The 21,499-nt window shown below is 39.4% G+C and overlaps 1 protein-coding gene across 1 annotated transcript; it reads left to right on the forward strand.

Moving 5' to 3' along the window:
* The first annotated feature begins 16,864 nt into the window (after window positions 1-16,864).
* LOC132603750 (probable serine/threonine-protein kinase PBL12) lies at window positions 16,865-21,056 on the forward strand. Its single transcript, XM_060316950.1, has 5 exons — window positions 16,865-17,420; window positions 17,702-17,837; window positions 18,521-18,657; window positions 18,772-18,895; window positions 19,529-21,056. Exons 1-5 carry the CDS (start codon window positions 17,010-17,012, stop codon window positions 20,092-20,094), a joined length of 1,374 nt encoding a protein of 457 aa, XP_060172933.1. The 5' UTR covers window positions 16,865-17,009; the 3' UTR covers window positions 20,095-21,056.
* The last annotated feature ends 443 nt before the right edge of the window (window positions 21,057-21,499 follow it).

Below are 21,499 nucleotides of genomic sequence, written 5' to 3' on the forward strand. Positions count from 1 at the left end.
AGCCCAAAAGCATGGGATGCAAAGATACTATAACCGAAGGGCCAATCTTAGGCATTTTTAGATTGGGGACTTGGTCCTAAGAAAAGTCACACTCCACACCAAGAACCCCAATGAAGGGAAATTGGGCCCGAATTGGGAAGGACCATACAGAGTCACCGGCATTACCGGGAAAGGTTCCTATCAGCTCGAGATTGAAAATGGAAAACAACTTCCAAACAACTGGAATGTGGCGCACATAAAGCGGTACTATTGCTAAAGGTACGAATAACCTTTACTTTTTCTTTTGATTTTTGGTCTAACCATGCAGACATATATCGAAGTGGACATCGGAAGTAGCATAATGGAAGTCGAGAAGTCATAGACTTAGGGCTGAAAGCACGTGCTGCACTCTTTTTCCCTTCGATCGATTTTGTCCCGAAGTGGGTTTTCCGGCAAGGTTTTTAATGAGGCAGCGCTGTACAATGTGCTACTAATATAGAGAGGATCGGTCAAGAACCGGGGACTGGGGACTGCCCACATCGGATCAATAGTACTCGAGCCCTCACACTTCGAACTGAAGTACTAGGGGACTATCATACCCTGGGCTAATCGATACCTATTTAAAGTCAAGGTTTGAACGATAGGATTTTTGTAAGGGCCAAACGATCGATTGAATCGTGCCCGATTACTTTGTTCTTGCCACAACAACTATTGTAATCTTGTCTCCAGTTCTATCAATAAGCGTGGAAATTTCTCAAAGTATCGTCTTGGCTAAAACTATTCCTTCGTATTAATATTGCATCCTATCGGACCCCCAAGTATCCAACATGTGCAAACTAAAAGGCTACGGTCTAAATTGCTAAAAGGCTACGGTCTAAGTTGTTAAAGAATACGGTCTAAAAGGGCTACGGTCTAAATGGTTAAAGACTATGGTCTAAAAACCCGAGAACGACAACCCAGCTTGTCTAGTCGACTACAGGCAAAACGAGGACCGAAGTCATTGAGAGTTCGATTCGATCACATTATGCGACTCAGAGACGTCTAAGTTCGCAAACGGGAAAATAAGGCCTTTTGCATGCCACATATTCATTAACTTATTAGCGGTTAACAAATAATATCGGTATCGTCTCTGAAATTCGGTACTAAGACAATATCAAGTCGGTAACACTCGAGACTGACTCACTGCCACTCTAAAACGTATTTTTTTCTTAGGCAACGATGCATGCTAAGGCAATAGTACATATCGGACTAACATTAAACCAAGTCAACGATTGTTCTAATCCTTAAGCACAAAACATAAGGAAGATAAGGCAATAAAAAACGGTGAATAGACCGAGCAAAAACTTTCATATATATATGTCAAAGGTTTAAAGAGGCTCAGATAATGGCCTTGAGTATAAAAAAAACTAAAATAAATCTAAGACTCCTAAGCCTGATCTTCGCCTGAACCCTCGACATCACCCTCATCTGATTTGAGGTCACTATTCGACCCCTCAGGATCATACTCGGCCTTTGCCTCTTCCTCAAGCCTCTTGGCCTCTTCAATCTGGCCCGAAAGTCCACCCCGCTGGCATGAATTTCTTCCAGGGTCTCCCTCCGGGATAGACACCGCATATACTCGGCCCGAGTGTCACTCACCCTCTCGGCCGTAGTTACATCGGCTTTATACTGGGCATACATCCCGTCGTAACTCGAGATTTGGCCCAGGGCTTCATTGTATTTAGCCCGTAGATCGACATTATCCCGTCCAAGATTGTCACGCTCCGATTCAGCCGAGGAATGTTTCAATTGAAGCTCAGTAATTAGCTTCAACCCCTCATCAGCCTGCTCCGTCATCACTCGGAGCTAATCCTTGAGAGCATCACGCTCAGAGGAAACACCAACCATTTTGCCGTTGAAGGCCTCGAGCTCGGGCCTGATCTCATTGAGCTCAATCCGAAGCTGGTCAATCTGGGTCACATAATCCCGGGCCTGAGAAGGAGTAGCATTAGCGTCGGTTATTAACCACTTATTATGAACTTTTAAAACCCTTACCTTCTCTGCTAGGAGTTCGTGTCCCATTTTACCTCGACGACCTCATTCCGGGCCCTCTCCAGATCGGACTGAAGGGTAGAGGGATCGGGTAAGCTCGAGATATACTCCAGGTTTTGCTCGTAGAGCTTCCTGAGTGCTTCCGTCTTGACTTTGCTTCTCGAGCTGATCCTTAAGACGATCCACCCCAGCCTTAGTCGGTGGAAACTCTCGTGATGAAGCGCGGAGGCCTAGAAAAAGAAAGGAGCAATTATTAGAATAAGAAAGGAAAATAAAGCTAAGTATAAAAACAAAAAAGAAAAAGGCATACCTGGTTTAAAGCCTGCTGAGCCTCGTTGAAAAGGCAGGATTCACTGACCTCACTCATCTTCTTCCGATCTTCTGCGGTCACCAAACGGTACAGATAACTGGCCACCCCGACCGGACCAGATAACATATTCATATCAGCTGACACCATAAATAAGACCCGCTTTTTTCGGTTCGGGTCTATGCTCGGGGCCAAAAAAGTTTTCTCCAATCGAGGATCGGAACTAAACCCAAAATGATTAGCCACGGGGATGGGTATAGGGCCGAACCCTGAGTGGCCCTCAACCGTGACGTTATCTTTTTTGGGCAAATGATTAGTTGCATCCCCGGCGCTACAGACACCTCGGTCATTTTGCCTTTAGCCTTGGAGCTCTTGGATTGAATAGCCATTGATCGAGGCAGCGAGTCCTGTATGCAAATAATGGTCTCAGCCGAAGCAACATCTTGACAGAACCTATACCATATAAGGGTGGAATGCAAGGGACCTTCGAGCCCGAGGCAGTAGGTGCCGCTCTCGATCTGGCTGCTGCGGCTGTCTCTTTCTCTGATCCTCGAATGGGTGAATGCTTGGTGGCAGCATCTTTAAAAACCCCTGCTTTCGACCCGATGGTTTCCAAACCCACCGGTTTCGGGGCACTATTTTTCGAGCCTGTCGGCTCTTTATTTGTACTTTCCACCAATGGTGGAATGGTTTATGTGAAGCTTCTCAGCTCTTGGTTGGTGCTTTCCTTAGAAGGCCAGTGCCTGACTAACACGAGGCCTTCGTCATCAGAGTGATTCTTGAGCAGATCAATGGCCTCAGAATCCAGCACCCGAGCCCTAGCATCTTCTTTAGAGGCCTCCCTAAAGGTAGGCCTCGATCTTTTTCTGCCTCGGAAGGAGTACCGAAAGGTTCGGAGGACCGTCTCTTCCTCCTGTCACTTCTATCTTCCTCGGCGGCCTCGACCCCGGTTCGCAGATGGTTAGGGGGCTTAGAAGATTGTCCTTCACCGAAAGATTCAATTTCGGCTTCATAGTCCGAAGCCTCTTTTTCATCCTGCCCTCAGATCTTGGTGGCCTTTGAAAGGCCTGTAAAGAAGAAAGAACAAAATAAGTAAACAAATTATTCCATAATACAAGAGAAGGTAGAACAACACCTCGGTTAGAGACTCACCATGGTTCTCGGCCTCCCATCTGCCCCTGGATAACAAGCGCCAGTTGCAATCGGTGTAGGTAAATTGAGAGCAGATTTTCCAGATCCATTCCTCTAAGTTGGCTACCACGTTGAGGGTTCGGGGAATTACTGCAAACATATAAACAAAGTTAATCATCGCAAATAAAGAATCAGAAGTGCCATCGGGCTGTTTGAAAATATAAATCACTTAGGAGTCGGGCTCTACTTCTCGGAGAACGGCATCTTATCGGCAGGGATCAGATCCTTGGTCCTCACCCGGACAAATTTTCCATGCTATCCTCGGTCCCTATCCTCATCAAGTCTAGAGAAGGGAGCTTTCCTTGCTCGTCTTGTGAGCTTGATCATACCTCCCCGAAATACCCGGGGACTATACAACCGGAGGAGGTGGTTGACCGTGAAATACTCATTCACGTTAGTTGCAAAATAACGGAGGAGTACAACTATTCTCCAAAACGAGGGGTGGATCTAACCGAGGCAGATCTCGTACCTCTTACAAAAGTCCACGACCATCGTGTCAAGTGGGCCAAGTGTGAAGGGGTATGTATAATCACTCAGATATCCCTCCACGTGGGTCATTATGGCTTCAGCGTGCTCGGGAATAACGACCTCTTTGTCTTCCTAACCACAATCCTTCTTGACCTGCTCGAGTTTATTCGGGGGAATTGTGCATATGTAGTCAGATTTATCAGCACCCCGATCCCCTTGCTGAGAAGGCCTCTCGACCTTGAAATCCCTGGTCGTTACGCAGTCGGATGGGACGAAATCTGATAACTTCAGTTTCGGTTTAGGAGCCAAGGAAGTCTCACCGGTTTTTGCTTTCGAAGACTTGGTCATTGTTCTGGAAATAACAAGATTTGAAGATTTGATATGAAGGTCTGGGGAGATTTGTTGAAGATATGATATTGGAAGTATGAATGTATAAAGGTATGCGTATTCAAAGGCACGATGGTAATTTTTTAGAGTGAAAATTCTGAAAGTAAAAAAAGAAAGGAAAAACTTAGCTTTTATAGGGAGAGGCCGAGATGGTTGACATTCCGTAACCGACCTCTCACCCAACCAGATCATGATGCGTGGCTGTTGTCAGAGCGAGGTGACGGATGGGACTCTGATCTTATTTATTTATGTGAAACTTATAAGGGAAGAAACCGGACCTACTTCCACTTCCAGTTGCTTCGGGCTATCTAAACACACGTATACGGGCGAGGTCGAAGCCAAAGCTGCCTTCGATTCCTCGTCATGTTATTAAAAAAAAAATTAAGCCGAAGGCCCCATAGTCGAGATTTCAGCATGGTCAAGGACAAGCATCGACATTGATTCAACCGAGACCAAAGGTGGTTGAGTAGACCGAGTATCGATCATAGCCAATTTCGGGCCGAACGGACTAAGAACACCAAGATGGAATGAGAAGCAGATGAAAATGGGGGTCGTTAACAAGACATTTTGATTTTTCCCACATTAGTTCAAAACTTACAGGTCAAAATAACCGTGAATCCAACATTGCGAAAGCATAAACGAGGGTAAAAGTTCAAACGGAGGCTAGAAGCCGAATGCATTCAATAAAAATCGGTAAAAGGCCGGTCCACAAAGTTCTACTAATTTTCTTCATACAACGAATTCCCGATTTTCTTGGGTACATCAGTCCAACAAAACAAACAGACTTAATTTATGGCCCTAAACTAGAACAAAAGGGAATCCCAAACCGGTATAGTAAACCAAAGGTTGAGAACTTTGGCCTATGCCTTAGGGTGCTAATATAATATAAAATATCAGCTAAATGATCCCAGGACTATCCTCGGGAGCAGCCAAACCAGGGTTGTTTGGGTCCGGTAGATCCTCCTCATCAAGAACTATCGTCGTAGGCGTCTATCACGGGGTATCTCCCGCGGAGTCTCCACGATATGACGCGTTCTGACCCGAGAGCCTATCCCTGAGGGAATGGCCAAGGTGCTTATAGTGACTCGTCGGCTGGACATCCTCACCGACACAGGCGAAGTCTTTCTTCCCCAAACGGCATCCTTGGCGCCCCCTTCGACAATGTTTTTCCTTTTGAAGACCTTTTTGTCAAGAGCCCTGAAAATCGAAGAATCGAGGTTAGAATATGAAATGGAAAAGCTAAAGAATCCCACAAATAGATTGAAAATTACTATGGTTTTTGCCTTTTCACCCTTCAGGTTCCATTCTCCTCCAAGAACGGCCCGCGTTACGAGAATTTCTTAAAAGCGTAACTACCCATTCAAAGATAGTGATTCCAAGCTCAGGTTCGATCGGATTCGGGATAGGGTTCCACATCTCTGGGAAATCTGCAGATAAACAGCGGTGAAGTTAGATCATACGAATCATCACAAACCGATGTAGCCATCCCCGATCATAGTCATCTTCTGGATCTATGAGACCTCGAGTTCCTCGAAGAACTAGGTGAACTATCCCCCCCTCGGATTACCCGGGGTACATATATATGTAACAAATCATCGAGGGTGAAGGGAACCCCGGCTATGTTAGCTAATATTTCGAAGCAGTACACAAGCCTCTATATTTGTTAAGCGATTTGGCTAATACAAACACGATATCTGCGACAGAAACCCTCGATCACTTGAGGAATGGGAAGAGAAAACCCGATGTCAAAGGGATAAGTATAGATCATCAAATAACCAGCAACGTGATGATTGATCCTCACCTCGCTTTCAACAATGCGGACATCGACATCCGCACCAGGGTTGCAATCCTCCCTAATTACGGGGATGGTAGCGTCATCGATGAAGGACTCAAATTTCTCCATAGAATCGAGGTGAGAAGATATTTTGCAGTCAGCAAGGAATTCTAACTCGTCCTCAGGATGGATCGCCCCCATTGCTGACGGGGGCGGTGAATGTGGTGGTGACGCAGAATTTTCCTCACCTTAGGTTAACAGCGGTAGAGAAGCCATGACCAAGACTAACGCGTAGTGTCAAGCGAAGGAAGATAGTGTTCCAAGAAAAAAAATTCAGAACTCGGAAGAGAATATAGAACTTGGTAGAAGCAAACAAAGGATTTTTGAAAAGATGAGGTTTAGGGTTTAGGGTCAAAAGTGCATGGCAAGAAGGAGATATATGGGCCTTATATAGTGGGGAGTGCAAAAGGTTTTTTAAGGGGTTCAAGAATTCTGACAAAGGATGGTTTCCCAAGAGTGATTTGCTGAAATAATTATGAACTGACATTGGGCAAAGTGTAAGGATTTGATGGGAACGTATTTTCGTAAGTGGCTAGATACGGCCTACTCGACTTCATTCGGATCCATTTTCCAAACAATGCTTCCCTTCGAAAAATGGGGGGACTATCTGTATACGGGTAAAATCGAGGACAATGGTATCTTCGATTTCCCGACATGGGAGTTAAGTTCATGACGATCATTGTTGGGTCGAACTAATCCCAGTCAAGTCCAAAGTCAGGCATCGGGTTGGAGCCATATCGACCATACCTGGTCCCGGGTCGTTGAGTTCGGTTAGAGTTAGATACCGAGATACAAAGAGAAGGCGGTTAATCACGATGAGTAAGTGATCGAAATATCCGCCATCAGCCGGATATTTCGGCACCGATCTCGCCCATCAGTTACTAGAAGATTATGTACCTTATTTACACTTGTACTAGGGTTAGGACTCCTATACTATATAAAGAGGACCCCCCCCCCCCCCCCCCCCCCTTTGTTTTTTACTTTTGGCAGTTCTTTTTCCACACGCATAAACCTAAAGAGCAATACAATTGATTGCAAGTGTTCATCCATCTTTCTAAGTGTTTTATCATTGTTAATTATTCATTGCACACCCATTGTAGCACGAGCTCAGTTCCCAGAACTCAATTCAACCAAACAGCTGCTTTTCAAGGCCAACCATTGCTTTACTGTGGTTTGATCGATTTTATTTGCATTTACTTCATTGCTTATCGCTTAATAATCATTCGTGTTAAATCAAACCGCATATCCTTCGCATCGCGTACAAATTCAATTGTTATCCATTTTTAGGATAAACAGACATCACCTACACACCTTTAGGGATTCAATCAACAAATTCGACTATGCATTGTGCACAAAATTTCAGGTCTTCTTTTCCATCTCCGATTAGTCGATAATTTCACAAACATAAATTCCGCTTCATATAGGAAGAATCATCTTCGTGATTAGGTATATTTCTCCTAATGATCGTAGTACCAAGTACTTCTTGGCGAGTTCTGATATGTAAAATATGAGCTCAACATCATCGCCGAGGTTTGTCACCTCACAACCATACTGAGAGAGAGTCCGACTCTAATATCATATTTGTCATGACCCAAGCCCGTGACATGTATTGTCCGCGCTTTGGCACAACATGCCTTATGAACTTGTTCTTTGGACTATATATGTCATCATCGAACCTAAAAACACGCATATGTACCATGTGAACTTATGTTATGCTATATATAAAGCTCTTCACTTCCTCTTCCATTTCGATTTGAAATTCGTTTAAGATAATATGCACCCCTTCTTTAGAAGTTTGCTAGTCTAAAAGCTTGTCAGTCCTTTTTGTGACCCGTACATCCTCGTTGCCTACCCTAGTCACGGACGTTACAAACTATGGATTCACTCATACTCGATATATTCTAGTGCGGTTCCCCTAAGGTCCCACTACAGTTGTTGAATTTAAAGTGCATGAATTGTAGTTGGGAGACCATGACCAGGTCTGCCTTTTTAAAGGTGGTACTATTACCTTTGCTGAAGTATATTGCTCATCACTCTCTTCATTCAAAGGTTAATAGAGTCAAGCTGCAGTCGCCGGTAACGTAAAGCGATCGGAGCTTTTATCTTTTGATTTTCAATTTTCACTTTTATTCTTTTGACATCAACTGTTTTACATCATTATAGAAAAAAATATACATTAATATATGATTGACCATATATATATGCAGAAGTCGCCCCACAAAGCGAGACATGGCTACACTGAGAATGATTGCAAACACTACTTTCTAGGAAATTAACATAATTCTGCCTTGTGGATCTAGTTTCAAAAGAGATAAAGCACATTCATAAAACTTTTACTCCCTCCGCCTCATATTATTTGTCCACTTTCTCTTTTACATGTTCTTTAAGAAACTACAAATAAAAGTGTACTTTTACAACATTACCCTTTATATCTCTCTAATAAATTATACTATAATCAATATTGGTTACTTCAAGAAACAATTAATGTTAAGGACAAATTAAATCGGAAAACTTTAATCAACTCTATCTTGATTTTATCAATGGACAAGTATTTGAGATGGATATTTTTAGTAATGTGACAACTAATATGAGACGGAGGGAGTAGTAAATAAGTTAAGTTATACTCCCTCCATTCACTTTTACTAGTCTGCTTTGGACTTTGTCCGCTGCTTAAGAATTAATAAATGAAGTATATATTTTACCATATTATCCGTATTAATTGATGTATAGTCTCAACAGATTTGGGAATGAGTAATTAATGTTAAGAGTAAAACAAGAAAAAAAAAACAACTGTGTCTTTCTCTTGATATGCTAACGTGGATAAGTAAAAGTGAACAAAAGGAATTTTCTTTAGTCTATCTTGATTGTCGTGATTACTAAAAATAATTAATTCAAAATTTTTGAAACTTACTCTCTCCATCTCAAATTAATTACTTTTTCTCCATTTTATCCTTAATAGTAATTGTTTTTGAAGACTACAAACACATCAATAATGAGGAGATGACACATAAATAGAGAAAATATTTAATGAAGACAGATTAGGTCTTAAGACATAAATAATGCTAAAATAATTTTAAAAAAAAACCCTTCCGAATGAATGTTTATTAAGGGATGTGTAAAAAAAAAAAATTACGCCAAATAATTTGAGATGCAGGGAGTAAGATAGATGATAATCTTTTCCATCTTTATCCCTACTATAATAGCTATGGAGAAAGATATTAATGTGGTAAAAAGAAGATTAATATTAATTGAGATTAAAAAATAAATATGAATAATTTAGTCAAATTATCCTTTTAGTAAATGTCTTTTTAAGTGTCGTGCAGAAGACAAACATGACAAGTAAAATGGATAGAAAGAATATACCTACCCCTAATACTAAAATGAACTTTTATCACTATAATATAACTTGTTATAACAAATTATTTAATATTTAGTCTAAGTTATACTAACATATTTTTTCTATTAAATTAAGATATTTATAATTATCTTTTGAGTGATCTCACCGGGTAAACAAGGCAGAGGAATTAAACTCTTCAGTAAAATGATAAGGACTCAATCAGTATCAACACACTGCTATTCCTTCTTTTCTTTCATTCTTTCCTAGTTACCTCTTCTTTTTCCTGCAATCTTCATCCCTTTTTCCCGCTATCTTCATCCCTTTTTCCCTGTCCTTTCCTTTTTCTTTTTAAGAGATAACCTTTGTCACGTGTCCCTCGTGTCTTTCTATCGTAGAATTATTAAACTGTAGAGAACCTTAATTATTTAGTTTGCGTGTTGAATTTAAATTTAAGCTACATAGAGAGATCAGACTTTTTATTATATCAGTGCAAATTTAACTGATTATAACAAATTATTTATTCTTTTTGTCCTTAAGTTATTATTAACTCACGTTTATTGTAAGCAAACATATGTTATAAAGTTAACTTGTAAGTAATCTACTAAAATTAATAGCCTCGTTTTTTTTTCTTTTCTTAGATTAGTTGTCTTTGGAAAAGTAAAAAATGCTTATTCTAAAGAATTGAGGTGTTCGGTCAAGTTTTAAGGAAAAAATAAGTGTTTTTAAATAGCACAAAAGTTGAAAAAGTATCTTTTCTCCAAAAGTACTTTTGAAACCTTGACAAAACACAAATTGATGTTCTAACTTTCATAAAAATTCTTTTAATATTGATTAGTCAAATATAAACTTTTGTCTCCCAAAATACTTTTTGAAAAAGCACTTCACACCAAATTTCAAGATAAACTCATCTTGATAACTTAGCCAAATATGCTAATAGTATTCATATTATAATTTTTTATGCATACTCTTGTCCCTTATACTAAAAATAGATTTTCTTACTTGTCCATTGATAGACTATGTAATAGTCTACGTAAATATTGTAAATATTCTCTTCCTTATGTATAGTAATTAGGTCCTATAATTTAGCCTAGTATCATTCTGATAGTGAGATACCTACTTTGTATATAATGACTTTCATACATCAATACATATCACGGATTGATTTCCTACATGGTATCAGACTAGGTTTCTCCTAAAAACCCTAGCATCCTAAACCCTAGCCATCCACCTCCCTCTCTCCTAACCCTAGCCGTAGCCGCCACCCCTTCCTCCTCCCTCTTCTCTCTTCTCTCTTCAATGGCTGACAACAAAATTTTCCATTCTGCTTTAACCATCACGAATGTGAAATCTTTAATCCCAATCACTCTAGACATGGAAACCGGCCATTATCACGAATGGGCGACACTATTCAAAGTTCTAGCCCGCGTCCACTCCGTACTTACACATCATACCACCAACTGACACCACTGAACTCACCGCGTACAACGCAACAAACACGGCTAACCTTCCGCTCTGGAAACGGCTAGATGCGGTGGTCCTTCAATGGATATACGCCACTGTATCCCATGATATTCTTACCTATATTCTCGTGGCGAATGATGTTGCGGAGAAGGCTTGGAATCGAGTTGCTCAACTTTTCCAAGATAACAAGCACTCAAGGGCAGCGTACCTTGAAACTGAATTCACCACCACAAAAATGGCCGACTTCGGCTCGGTTATGGCCTATCATAATAGGCTCAAGTCTCTCGCGGATCAGCTTGCCAACGTGGGGTCGCCGGTGTCCGACCAACGTATGGACTTGCGCCTCCTTGCAGGCTTACCGGAGACATATGCACACTTTGTCACCACCATCCAGCAGAAGGATGTGCTGCCCACTTTCTCTGAAGTGTGCTCCAGACTCAAGCTCGAAGACGTCGCAGCCAAGGAACGTGCCCGCGATTCTAGTCCCGCGGCTCTACTTGTTGATAATGATACTCCCTCCCCACCACCTGGCGGCAAAAATAATTCAACTAACCGTCGTGATAATAATCATGGCAGGAATTCTAACAGGAACAAGGGAAAGGGGAACAACAACAACAACAACAACCGCGGGAAATCCGGCGGCGGCGAACAGACCAGCCACGGCCAGTGGCCGACGGGACAGCCACCGGCAGGGGGCTACTACTGGCCTGCCTGACCGCCCCAGCAGTGGCCAATGCCCCCCTGCCCGTATCCGAAGAGACCGTGGCAGCAGCGTCCCACCACACCGCGACCCGACAACGGCATTCTCGGTGCGGGTCCACGACCTCAGCAGGCCTATTCCATGCATGGTCCGACCTATTCTGGGTACACTCCGGCAGACGTGGAGGCAGCTATGCACACTCTGTGCATGCATCAACCTGATGATAATTGGTACATAGACACCGGAGCGACTTCCCACATGACTGCCAACTCAGGTACTCTCACGTCTTATTTTAATTTGAGCAATAATTCTGGAATCATTGTTGGTAATGGTAGCACTATTCCAATTCGAGGCTATGGTCATACATCCCTACCCCCACCTAATCCCCAATTACGTCTCTGAAATGTCTTGCATGCTCCAAAACTCATCAAAAACCTTATTTCTGTACGTAAATTCACTAAGGACAATAATGTTTTTGTTGAGTTTGATCCTCTTGGGTTTTCTGTGAAGGATTTACCGACGGGGAGCCGCTTAATGAGATGTGAGAGCACCGGGGAATTGTATCCTATCACTGCCGCAAAATGGACCACTCCACCATCCATCTTCATTGCCGCATCACCTAGCTTGTGGCATTCCCGACTCGGCCATCCGGGAAATGCTATCCTTAGTTCTCTTCGTAGTAATGCCTTAATTGAATGTAATAGGGCCCGAACTTCTTTTTGTACCTCTTGTCCTTTGGGGAAACATGTTAAATTGCCATTTTATGATTCATTGTCATTTACCACTATGCCTTTGATATCATTCATAGTGATTTATGGACATCTCCTGTTTTAAGTTCTAATGGGGACCGCTATTATGTTTTCTTTCTTGATGATTATAGTAATTTTCTTTGGACTTTTCCAATCTCTAACAAGTCCCAAGTCTATTCCACTTTTCTATCTTTTAAGGCATTAATACAGACTCAATTAGAAAGAGACATTAAAAACATTCAATGTGATAATGGGCGGGAGTTCGCCAATAGGCATTTTCAATCTTTTTGCGCCTCAAATGGTTTAAATTTCTGATTTTCTTGCCCCCATACCTCTCCTCAAAACGGAAAAGCGGAAAGAAAAATTAAATCCATTAACAACATAGTGTGCACTCTTCTTGTCCACTCCTCCATGCCCCCCTCTTTTTGGCATCATGCTCTCCAAATGGTCACATATCTCCTTAATGTACTTCCCACCAAAGTCCTTGGGTATAAATCACCAACGCAAGTTCTCTATCAACGAACCCCCTCCTATTCTCATCTCTGGGTTTTTTGGTGTCTATGCTATCCACTTTTCCCATCTAACACTATTCATAAGTTACAAGTAAGATCCACCCCGTGTGTATTTTTGGGCTATCCATTGAATCATAGAGGATATAAATGTTATGATTTATCCACCAACAAAATCATTATATCAAGGCATGTCATCTTTGAGGAAACTCAATTTCCCTTCTCCAAATTGCACTCACCAACCCCAATTTCTTATGATTTTTTGGACCATGGGATTTCTCCATATACCCTGCATTTTCTGTCATAGCCTACTCCACCCGTCGTTCCCTCAGTCCAGCCCCTCCCCCCCACTGCCCAGCAGCCCCTCCCCCCCACTGCTCCACCCGTGACTGCCCAGCAGCCCTTCCCCCCTACTGCCCAGCGGTCCAACCCCACGGTCACTGTCTAGCAGCCCCTACCCCCCACTGCCCCACCCGTGATTGCCCAGCAGCCCACCCGCATAGTCACTAGAAGCCAACATGGGATTTTTAAGCCCAAACAACCGTTTAACTTAAATACTTCCAGCACTCCCTCCATCTCGCCTATCCCGCGAAATCCTGTCAGTGCTTTAAATGACCACAATTGGAAAGCTGCCATGGTTGATGAATATAATGCTCTAATTAATAATAAGACGTGGGAGTTGGTTCCACGTCCCATTGATGTGAATCTTATTCGTTCTATGTGGATTTTTCGTCATAAAAAGAAATCTGATGGTTCTTTTGAGAGACACAAAGCCCGTCTTGTCTGTGATGGCAGGTCTCAACAGGTTGGATTTGACTGCAATGAGACTTTCAGTCCAGTTGTCAAACCGGCTACTATTCGCGCTGTCTTGAGCATTGCACTTGCACACTCTTGGTCCATTCATCAGTTGGACGTCAAGAATGATTTCCTACATGGTAATCTTAATGAGACTGTTTATATGCATCAGCCTATTGGGTTTAAGGATCCAAAGCATCCCCATCATGTCTGTCTCTTGAAGAAATCGTTGTACGGACTTAAGCAAGCTCCCCGTGCATGGTTTCAACGCTTTGCAGACTATGTCTCCACTATTGGTTTTTCACATAGCCGATCTGATCACTCTCTCTTTATTTATTGTCGAGGTTCTGACATTGCTTACATTCTGCTATATGTTGATGATATTATTCTCACAGCTTCCTCAGATGCTCTCAGAAAATCCATCATGTCTCTGCTTAGTGCCGTATTTGCTATGAAGGATTTGGGCCCTCTAAGCTATTTTATGGGTATTGCTGTTACCCAGACTTCACACGGCATGTTTCTCTCTCAGAAAAATTATGCAGTAGATATTATAGAGCGTGCGGGCATGACTGCCTGTAAGCCAAGTTAGACACCGGTCGACACCAAAGCCAAACTTGGTGCCACGGTCGGGCCTCTTTGCGATGATCCCACCCAATATCGTAAGTTGGTCGGCGCGTTGCAGTACCTTACATTCACAAGACCATACATCTCCTATGCGGTTCAACAAGTATGCCTTCACATGCATGATCCAAAGGTTGCACATATGCATGCTCTTAAACGCATAGTCTGATACATTCAAGGTACTATTGAGTTTGGTCTCCATCTGTACAAATCCTCCATTGCCTTGTTTCTTATACAGATGCAGATTGGGGTGGTTGTCCAGACACTCGCCGATCCACATCCGGTTACTGTGTTTTCCTTGGCGATAATCTCTTCTCATGGTCATCCAAACGGCAACCTACTATGTCTAAGTCGAGTGCCGAGGCCGAATACCGTGGCGTCGCTAATGTCGTCTCTGAGTCCTATTGGCTTCGCAACCTTCTTTTGGAGCTCCGTTGTCCCATCCGGACAGCTACATTGGTTTATTGTGATAATGTTAGTGCCTTATACCTATCAGGTAATCTAGTTCAGCACTAATGCACTAAACATATTGAGATGGACATATATTTCGTACGTGAGAAAGTTGCCCGTGGAGAAGTTCGTGTTCTTCACGTCCCGTCCCGTTACCAGATCGCATATATCTTCACTAAAGGTCTTCCGCGCGTGCTCTTTGACGATTTCAGGAACAGACTAAGTGTACGACAACCTCCCGTCGACTGCGGGGGTGTGATAGACTATGTAATAGTCTACGTAAATATTGTAAATATTCTCTTCCTTATGTATAGTAATTAGGTCCTATAATTTAGCCTAGTATCATTCTGATAGTGAGATACCTACTTTGTATATAATGACTTTTATACATCAATACAGATCACAGATTGATTTCCTACATCCATTTTAGCAAATCAAGAGAGATTTATTATTTTATTCACATATTACCCTTATAATTAAGTAACTACATAAAGTACTACTCCCTCAATCTTATATTCATTGTCATGTTTTGATTCTCAAGAGTCAATTTGACTAATCTTCGGAGTTAAAATTGATTAGATTAATTTAATATTTTAAAATAAATATTTAGATATTTGAAAACTAAACGAAAAGTATTATAAGTTGCAATTCTTCTCATATCAATAGGGTGAAAAAAATATATCTTAAAATGTTGATCAAAGTTCATGTAGTTTGACTTTCAAAAAAGAAAACGTGATAACTAATAGAGGTTGGTTAAACTTAAATTTCTTAAGCATAATAAATAAGACCAATTTAGTAAAATGCTTCCCCTATCTCAATTTATGTGATGTTTTTCGCTTTTCGAGAGTCAGTTTGACTAATCTTTGAAGCTAACTTGTAGATTAACTCAATATGTTAAGATTAAATTTATATATTTGAAAACTACATGAAAGTACTATAAGTTACAACTTTTCTCATATCAGTTTGGTGCATATCTTGAATTTTTTGTCAAAGTTCATAAAGTTTGAATCTCGGTAAAGCGAACATTATCACATAAATTGAGACAAAGGAAGTAGCCTCTAATGAATACTTTCTTAAGTGGGTATTAATATCGGCCAAGTAAAAAGGAATGTATGGCATGTATAATATTTAGCTAGCATTTGGCATATATTTCTAATATTTTTTCTAAAAAACCTGATTTGTGTAAAGTTTGGATTGAAGTTGAAAATGTGTTTGTCCATATCAGGTGTACCCAACCAACTAAGCAAACATGCTTGGTAACCTTCATTGATGATGTTCATTATCATTATCACAAACCATAGTTCTATATACAAATAAGTTTGGCACAAAATTATCATTTCTATAATGAACTAGATAATACATTATCCTAAAATCATAACACGATATTTTAATAACAACTATTAATAACACAATTACTAGCTGCTATAATTCGTTCATAATAGATGGAGGAATTTTTTTATAACATACAAAGTTTGGGGCAAGTTTTGATATCTTAAAATAGGTCAATGGTTATATCTTGGGCCAAAAAGAGAGCCAAAGCAAATTTTGGGATTTGAGGATTTTCAAAATCTCCCAAAATTACATGACAATTTTTTTTTTTTTTTTTTTTGTGAAAAAGTGCTTCCAAAATCAATGGTTAAATGAGAGCTTAGTTACCGAAAAACTAATAAAAATAATAATAAAAAAAAAAAAGTTAAGATAGGCCAATGGTTATATCTTGAGCTAAAAATAGGTCTGAAGCAGACTTTGAAATTTGAAGATTAGATTTTCAAAATCTTTCAAAATTCTATGTCAATTTGATTTTTTTTTTTTTTAAATATTTTCAAAATCTATGACTTAACGGGTGCTTAATTACCAACCAACCAACAAAAAAAATAATTAGAAAAGCAGAAAACAGTAGTGCCGTCATCTTTTTAGATCTACAACATAAGAAACTCCCCTTGGTTGTACATACGCTGCACTTCACTTGCTTTTTTTCTTTTCTTTTTTTGTTTTAATTATTTTATTATTTGACCTCGAGACTTCCTAATTCTTTCACACCTGATTTCTTCACCAGAATATCTGTATATATATAGTTACCCATATGCCTTCTAGTTATCTTCATCATTGGTATTTATTTCATCCCAAGTATGCAAATTAATTAGAGTAACATACATTCTTTCATTTAATTTGCACCAACTCTAGAATATTATGGCTTTCAAGAGATTCTTGAAAGCTACCTTACCTAATTGCTTCAAAGTTAAGATTGTTCATGCAATTGATCCTTCAGAGAACAACAAAAAAACTGTTTCTATTAAACATGGTACTAATTGTGGTCATTCAAGGCTAGCTCTTTCAGATATAAGTGATCCAGAATCATCATTTTCTATGAGTGATCTCTCTTCAAATGCCATTATTGGATCCAACCTTCATATTTTCACACATGCTCAACTCAAAGTCATTACAAGTAACTTCTCATCCTATAATTTTCTTGGAGAAGGTGGGTTTGGACCTGTTTACAAGGGGTTCATTGATGATAAAATTGAGCCTGGTTTAGAAGCTCAACCTGTTGCTGTTAAGTTGCTGGACTTGGAAGGTGATCAGGGCCACATGGAATGGCTGGTGAGCAAAAATATTATGTTCTCTTTTTGTCATTGAAAAATAAATACTAGAAATTAGCGATGGACAACTTATGTCGTTAAACAACAAAAATCCATCGCTAATCCTATTTAACGATGGACTAGCGATGGATTCCGGTTAGCTATGAACTATTTAGCGACAGATTAGCGATGAATTTCGTCGCTAATTCCTACTGTAATATTTTTTGCAGTGTAATTTTGAGCACTTATGAAAGATTGTCTCTAGTATCCAATTATTAACTAACACTTGTTTGTTTTTTTCAGACAGAAGTAGTGTTACTTGGGCAATTGAGGCATCCAAATCTAGTAAAGTTGATTGGACATTGCTGGGAGGATGAGCAAAGGCTTCTTGTTTACGAGTACATGGCAAGGGGCAATCTAGAGAACCAGTTATTTAGCAGTATGTATCTCTTGATAATTTATTCTCCATTAAAAGCTTAATTTACTGCCAATAGATTATATTATAATTATATGGGGGAATTTAACCCATTTTCTAATAACTTGTCCAAAAACCAAAGTTCAAATTCAGACCTTCGCGTCTAAAGTTACGCTGTCAGAGGTTTGAATTTGAACTTCATACCCGGCGATTTGAATTTGGAAACTTTAAACATGCGATTTCAACTTCAAATCCGTATGTTTGGAGTAGATTTTCAGGTGGCTAAACTTTAAAAAACTTTGTAGTAAATTTCAGCTATTCTTTAAATAGAGATCCTAAAAATGGCTCTTTGTTCACTTTTCCCATCAAATTTGGAGATAGAAAATTATGTAAATTAAAAAGTTAACTAATAATTTAAGTAAAAATACATTAACTTTCACTTCTTCTTCTTTTTCAAAAAGCAAAAGGAGAAAAGGAGATGATTGAATTGTGATTTAGTATTTGACCCTATCCATTTTGGGCTAAATAAACTTGAGCGAGTTGACTCATGATTCGTTTTGACCCGCTCAAATTTGAGACAACCCGTCCATTTGCCACCTGCACTGCTAATACTTGACGTGGACACTTGACCAATAGTTGACCAAACAAGAAACTTGGCCTTTTTAAGCTGAACGTACATCTTTTTTTTCTTTTTGTGACGAACGCAGGATGTTCGAGTAGCTTGCCATGGCTGACCAGAATGAAAATTGCAGTTGATGCTGCAAAGGCGCTAGCTTTTCTGCATGGGGAAGAAAAACCAGTAATCTACCGAGACTTTAAGACTTCTAATATCCTCTTGGACTCGGTAATAATCTATCATTAATTTCTACCTTGGAAAATTTACTATCTGTTTAACATCCTTTTTAACTAAACCATAGTATATCTTACAAGAATATAAAATTTAAATTTGAAATATCAGGATTATACGGCTAAGCTTTCTGATTTTGGACTAGCAAAGGATGGTCCGGAAGGTAGTGATTCACATGTCACAACTCCTGTTATGGGTACATATGGCTATGCTGCTCCTGAGTACATGATGAGAGGTAAATTTATTCATACTCAGGTCTATATAAATACGTCTTTTAATGTGGCAGCGGACCCTGAATTTGTAATCATAAAAAAGTTCTCAGTCGATTTATTTTTGTATTAATACTAGTTTCCTATAAATAAATTGTCTTCTAAGGTAATAACGAACTTAGGATTTTCATCGGTGCTCATCTGCCGTTAATCTAAAGTTGCTCCTTTTAATTATAAAAGGCTGATCAATCAATCTGCTTTTATGATAAAACTAGTCTCCTATAAAACACGTAGTGCTTGGATAAAAAGTAGCAGTTGCTTGAGCACCTAATAGTGTTTATCTGATCCGCCATATTTTAAATTTTTTGTACAGTACCCTGCATTAATTAATCTTGAGAACATTCGTCTAAAATATACTTTATTTCTATTTTAATGTCTTGATTGATTAACATTCCTTTAGTTTTACTAGTAAGGATGAATTTAAAAAAGAAGAAGAAGGTAGTAGATGCTTCTTATTTTTCTAAAACATTAACTATTTGTTCTACAAAATTAATTTATCGAAACGAGGAATACTTGTGACCGAAAGAAATATAAAATATTCATCAAACTTTAGGTGTGGACGTGACACAGTATTTAACTTCTTCTTTTCCTTTTAACAGGTTATTTGACTACTAGGAGCGATGTTTACAGTTTTGGAGTTGTCTTGTTAGAACTACTAACAGGACGACAAGCCATTGACAAGAATCGTCCTTGTAGGGAGAAAAACTTGGTGAAATGGGCCAGGCCCCTCCTCCGGGATTCACACAAGCTCGACGGGATAATGGACCCGCGACTTGAAGGCCAGTACTCCACCAAAGGAGCCAAAAAGGTGGCTGCATTGGCTTATAAATGCTTGAGCCAGAAGCCTAAATCTAGACCTACCATGATCAATGTGGTCAAGATCTTGGAACCTGTCTTGGACTTAAAAGATATACCAATTGGCCCATTTGTTTATGTGGTTCCCTCATTTGAATGTCAGAGTGGATTGGATAGTTGTGGTTTGAAGACAAAGGGGACCGAAGAAAAAGTTGAGAAACAAAATAAGGATCGCATAATAAGTGATCAAGATGACAAAGGAAATGCAAGAGAAAAGAGACTTGGCCACATGCATAAGAATCAACTAAAGTCTGCTACTATTTACACGGATACTCATTTGCATAGGACTTTGAGGAAAGAATTGAGATAATCCAAGTTAAAATTTAAAATTAAAAGAAAAACATGGGAATTACAAGAGACAAAGAAAAATCACAACCACCATCTATCAAGGTTGTGGTGGAGTTGTAAAGGTTCCTCCGCTGTTAAATTGGGGTTTGGGGGACCAGTTTTGAAATGATTTTATTATTTTTGGTAGGGAGTACTAAAACCTCCATAATAGGCTTTCAAGAAATCCTAATTAGTTGACTCAGTGAATTTCGTGACAGATAACACATTGTTAGTGATGTGTGTGTTGATGTATATTTTTTTGTTTGTTAATTTGAAGAAATTTGAGTTCAAATAATCCAAGTAGAAATAGGGGTGAAAAAAACTAGAAATTACAAGAGACAAGTATGAGCCCGTTTGGATTGGCTTATGAGTTGCCTATAAGCTGTTTTCAGCTTTTTTGAGTATTTGACTGGCCAGCTTAAAGTCATTTTGTGCTTAAAATAAGCCCAAAAAATTAATTGGACCCGTTTGACTTAGCTTATCTAAAGCATCTTATAAGCTGAAAACAGCTTATAAGCAAAAAAAAATAAGTTGGACTACCCCAACTTATTTTTTTTAGCTTATAAGCTGTTTTTTTTTAAGCCCATCCAAGCAGGCTCTATATCAGGGTTGTGGTGGGATGGTAAAGTTTTTTCCACCCTTGGACTTGGACTCGGTAATAATCTATCATTAATTTCTACCTTGAAAAATTTATATCTGTTTAACATCCTTTTTATCTAAAACATAGTAACTTACAAGAATATAAAATTTAAATTTGAAATATCAGGATTATACAACTATCCTATATCAGGGTTTTGGTGGAATGGTAAAGGTTTTTTCAACCTTGATTTGTTGTTCTCGTTATAGGAATGAAGTTCTCTTTGGTATGGAGCACTAAAAAAACTCCCACAGTACACTTTTACGATAGAAATTTGGATTAGCAGAGCTAGAGGATTTCGAATATCAGATTTATTAAAAAATCACAGTTCATTGTTAATGGTGTGCACTGATGTACCTTTTATTTGTTATAGTATGTACTTAACTTATTCAAGAAATTTGAGTTGTCATTTTGGCTTGTTTTTTTCTATTAATTGCAGCTTTTGAGAACAATCTTCACAAAAGAAGTCCTCAAAATTGTTAGTACTATATTTTAAAAGCTTTTCAACTTGAAAAGGAGAAAATACAATTCCTTCACTTTTTTTTTCTTTTTATTGTTCCTTTGAGATTTTCTGAGGTCAAGACTTAACAGGATAGAATGTGGAATGATCGCAACTTGTTGGAATTCCTAGCAATATTGTTCAATTTGTAGAAGAATTGACTGCAGCACTAACATCATAATCAATCACATATTTTCTCTTCCGAAAAGAAATGCAATCACATGTTATTTTTTGAGAAAATCGTCAGCGGCA

Source organism: Lycium barbarum, chromosome 7, assembly GCF_019175385.1.
Source record: "Lycium barbarum isolate Lr01 chromosome 7, ASM1917538v2, whole genome shotgun sequence".
NCBI lineage: Eukaryota > Viridiplantae > Streptophyta > Magnoliopsida > Solanales > Solanaceae > Lycium > Lycium barbarum.

Coding starts and splice junctions, on each gene's coding strand:
- LOC132603750 (XM_060316950.1), top strand. CDS start 17,010: ATGGCTTTCAAGAGATTCTTGAAAGCTACCTTACCTAATTGCTTCAAA. Junction 17,838..18,520: donor AGAGAACCAGTTATTTAGCA/GTATGTATCTCT, acceptor TGACGAACGCAG/GATGTTCGAGTAGCTTGCCA. Junction 18,658..18,771: donor CTAATATCCTCTTGGACTCG/GTAATAATCTAT, acceptor TTGAAATATCAG/GATTATACGGCTAAGCTTTC.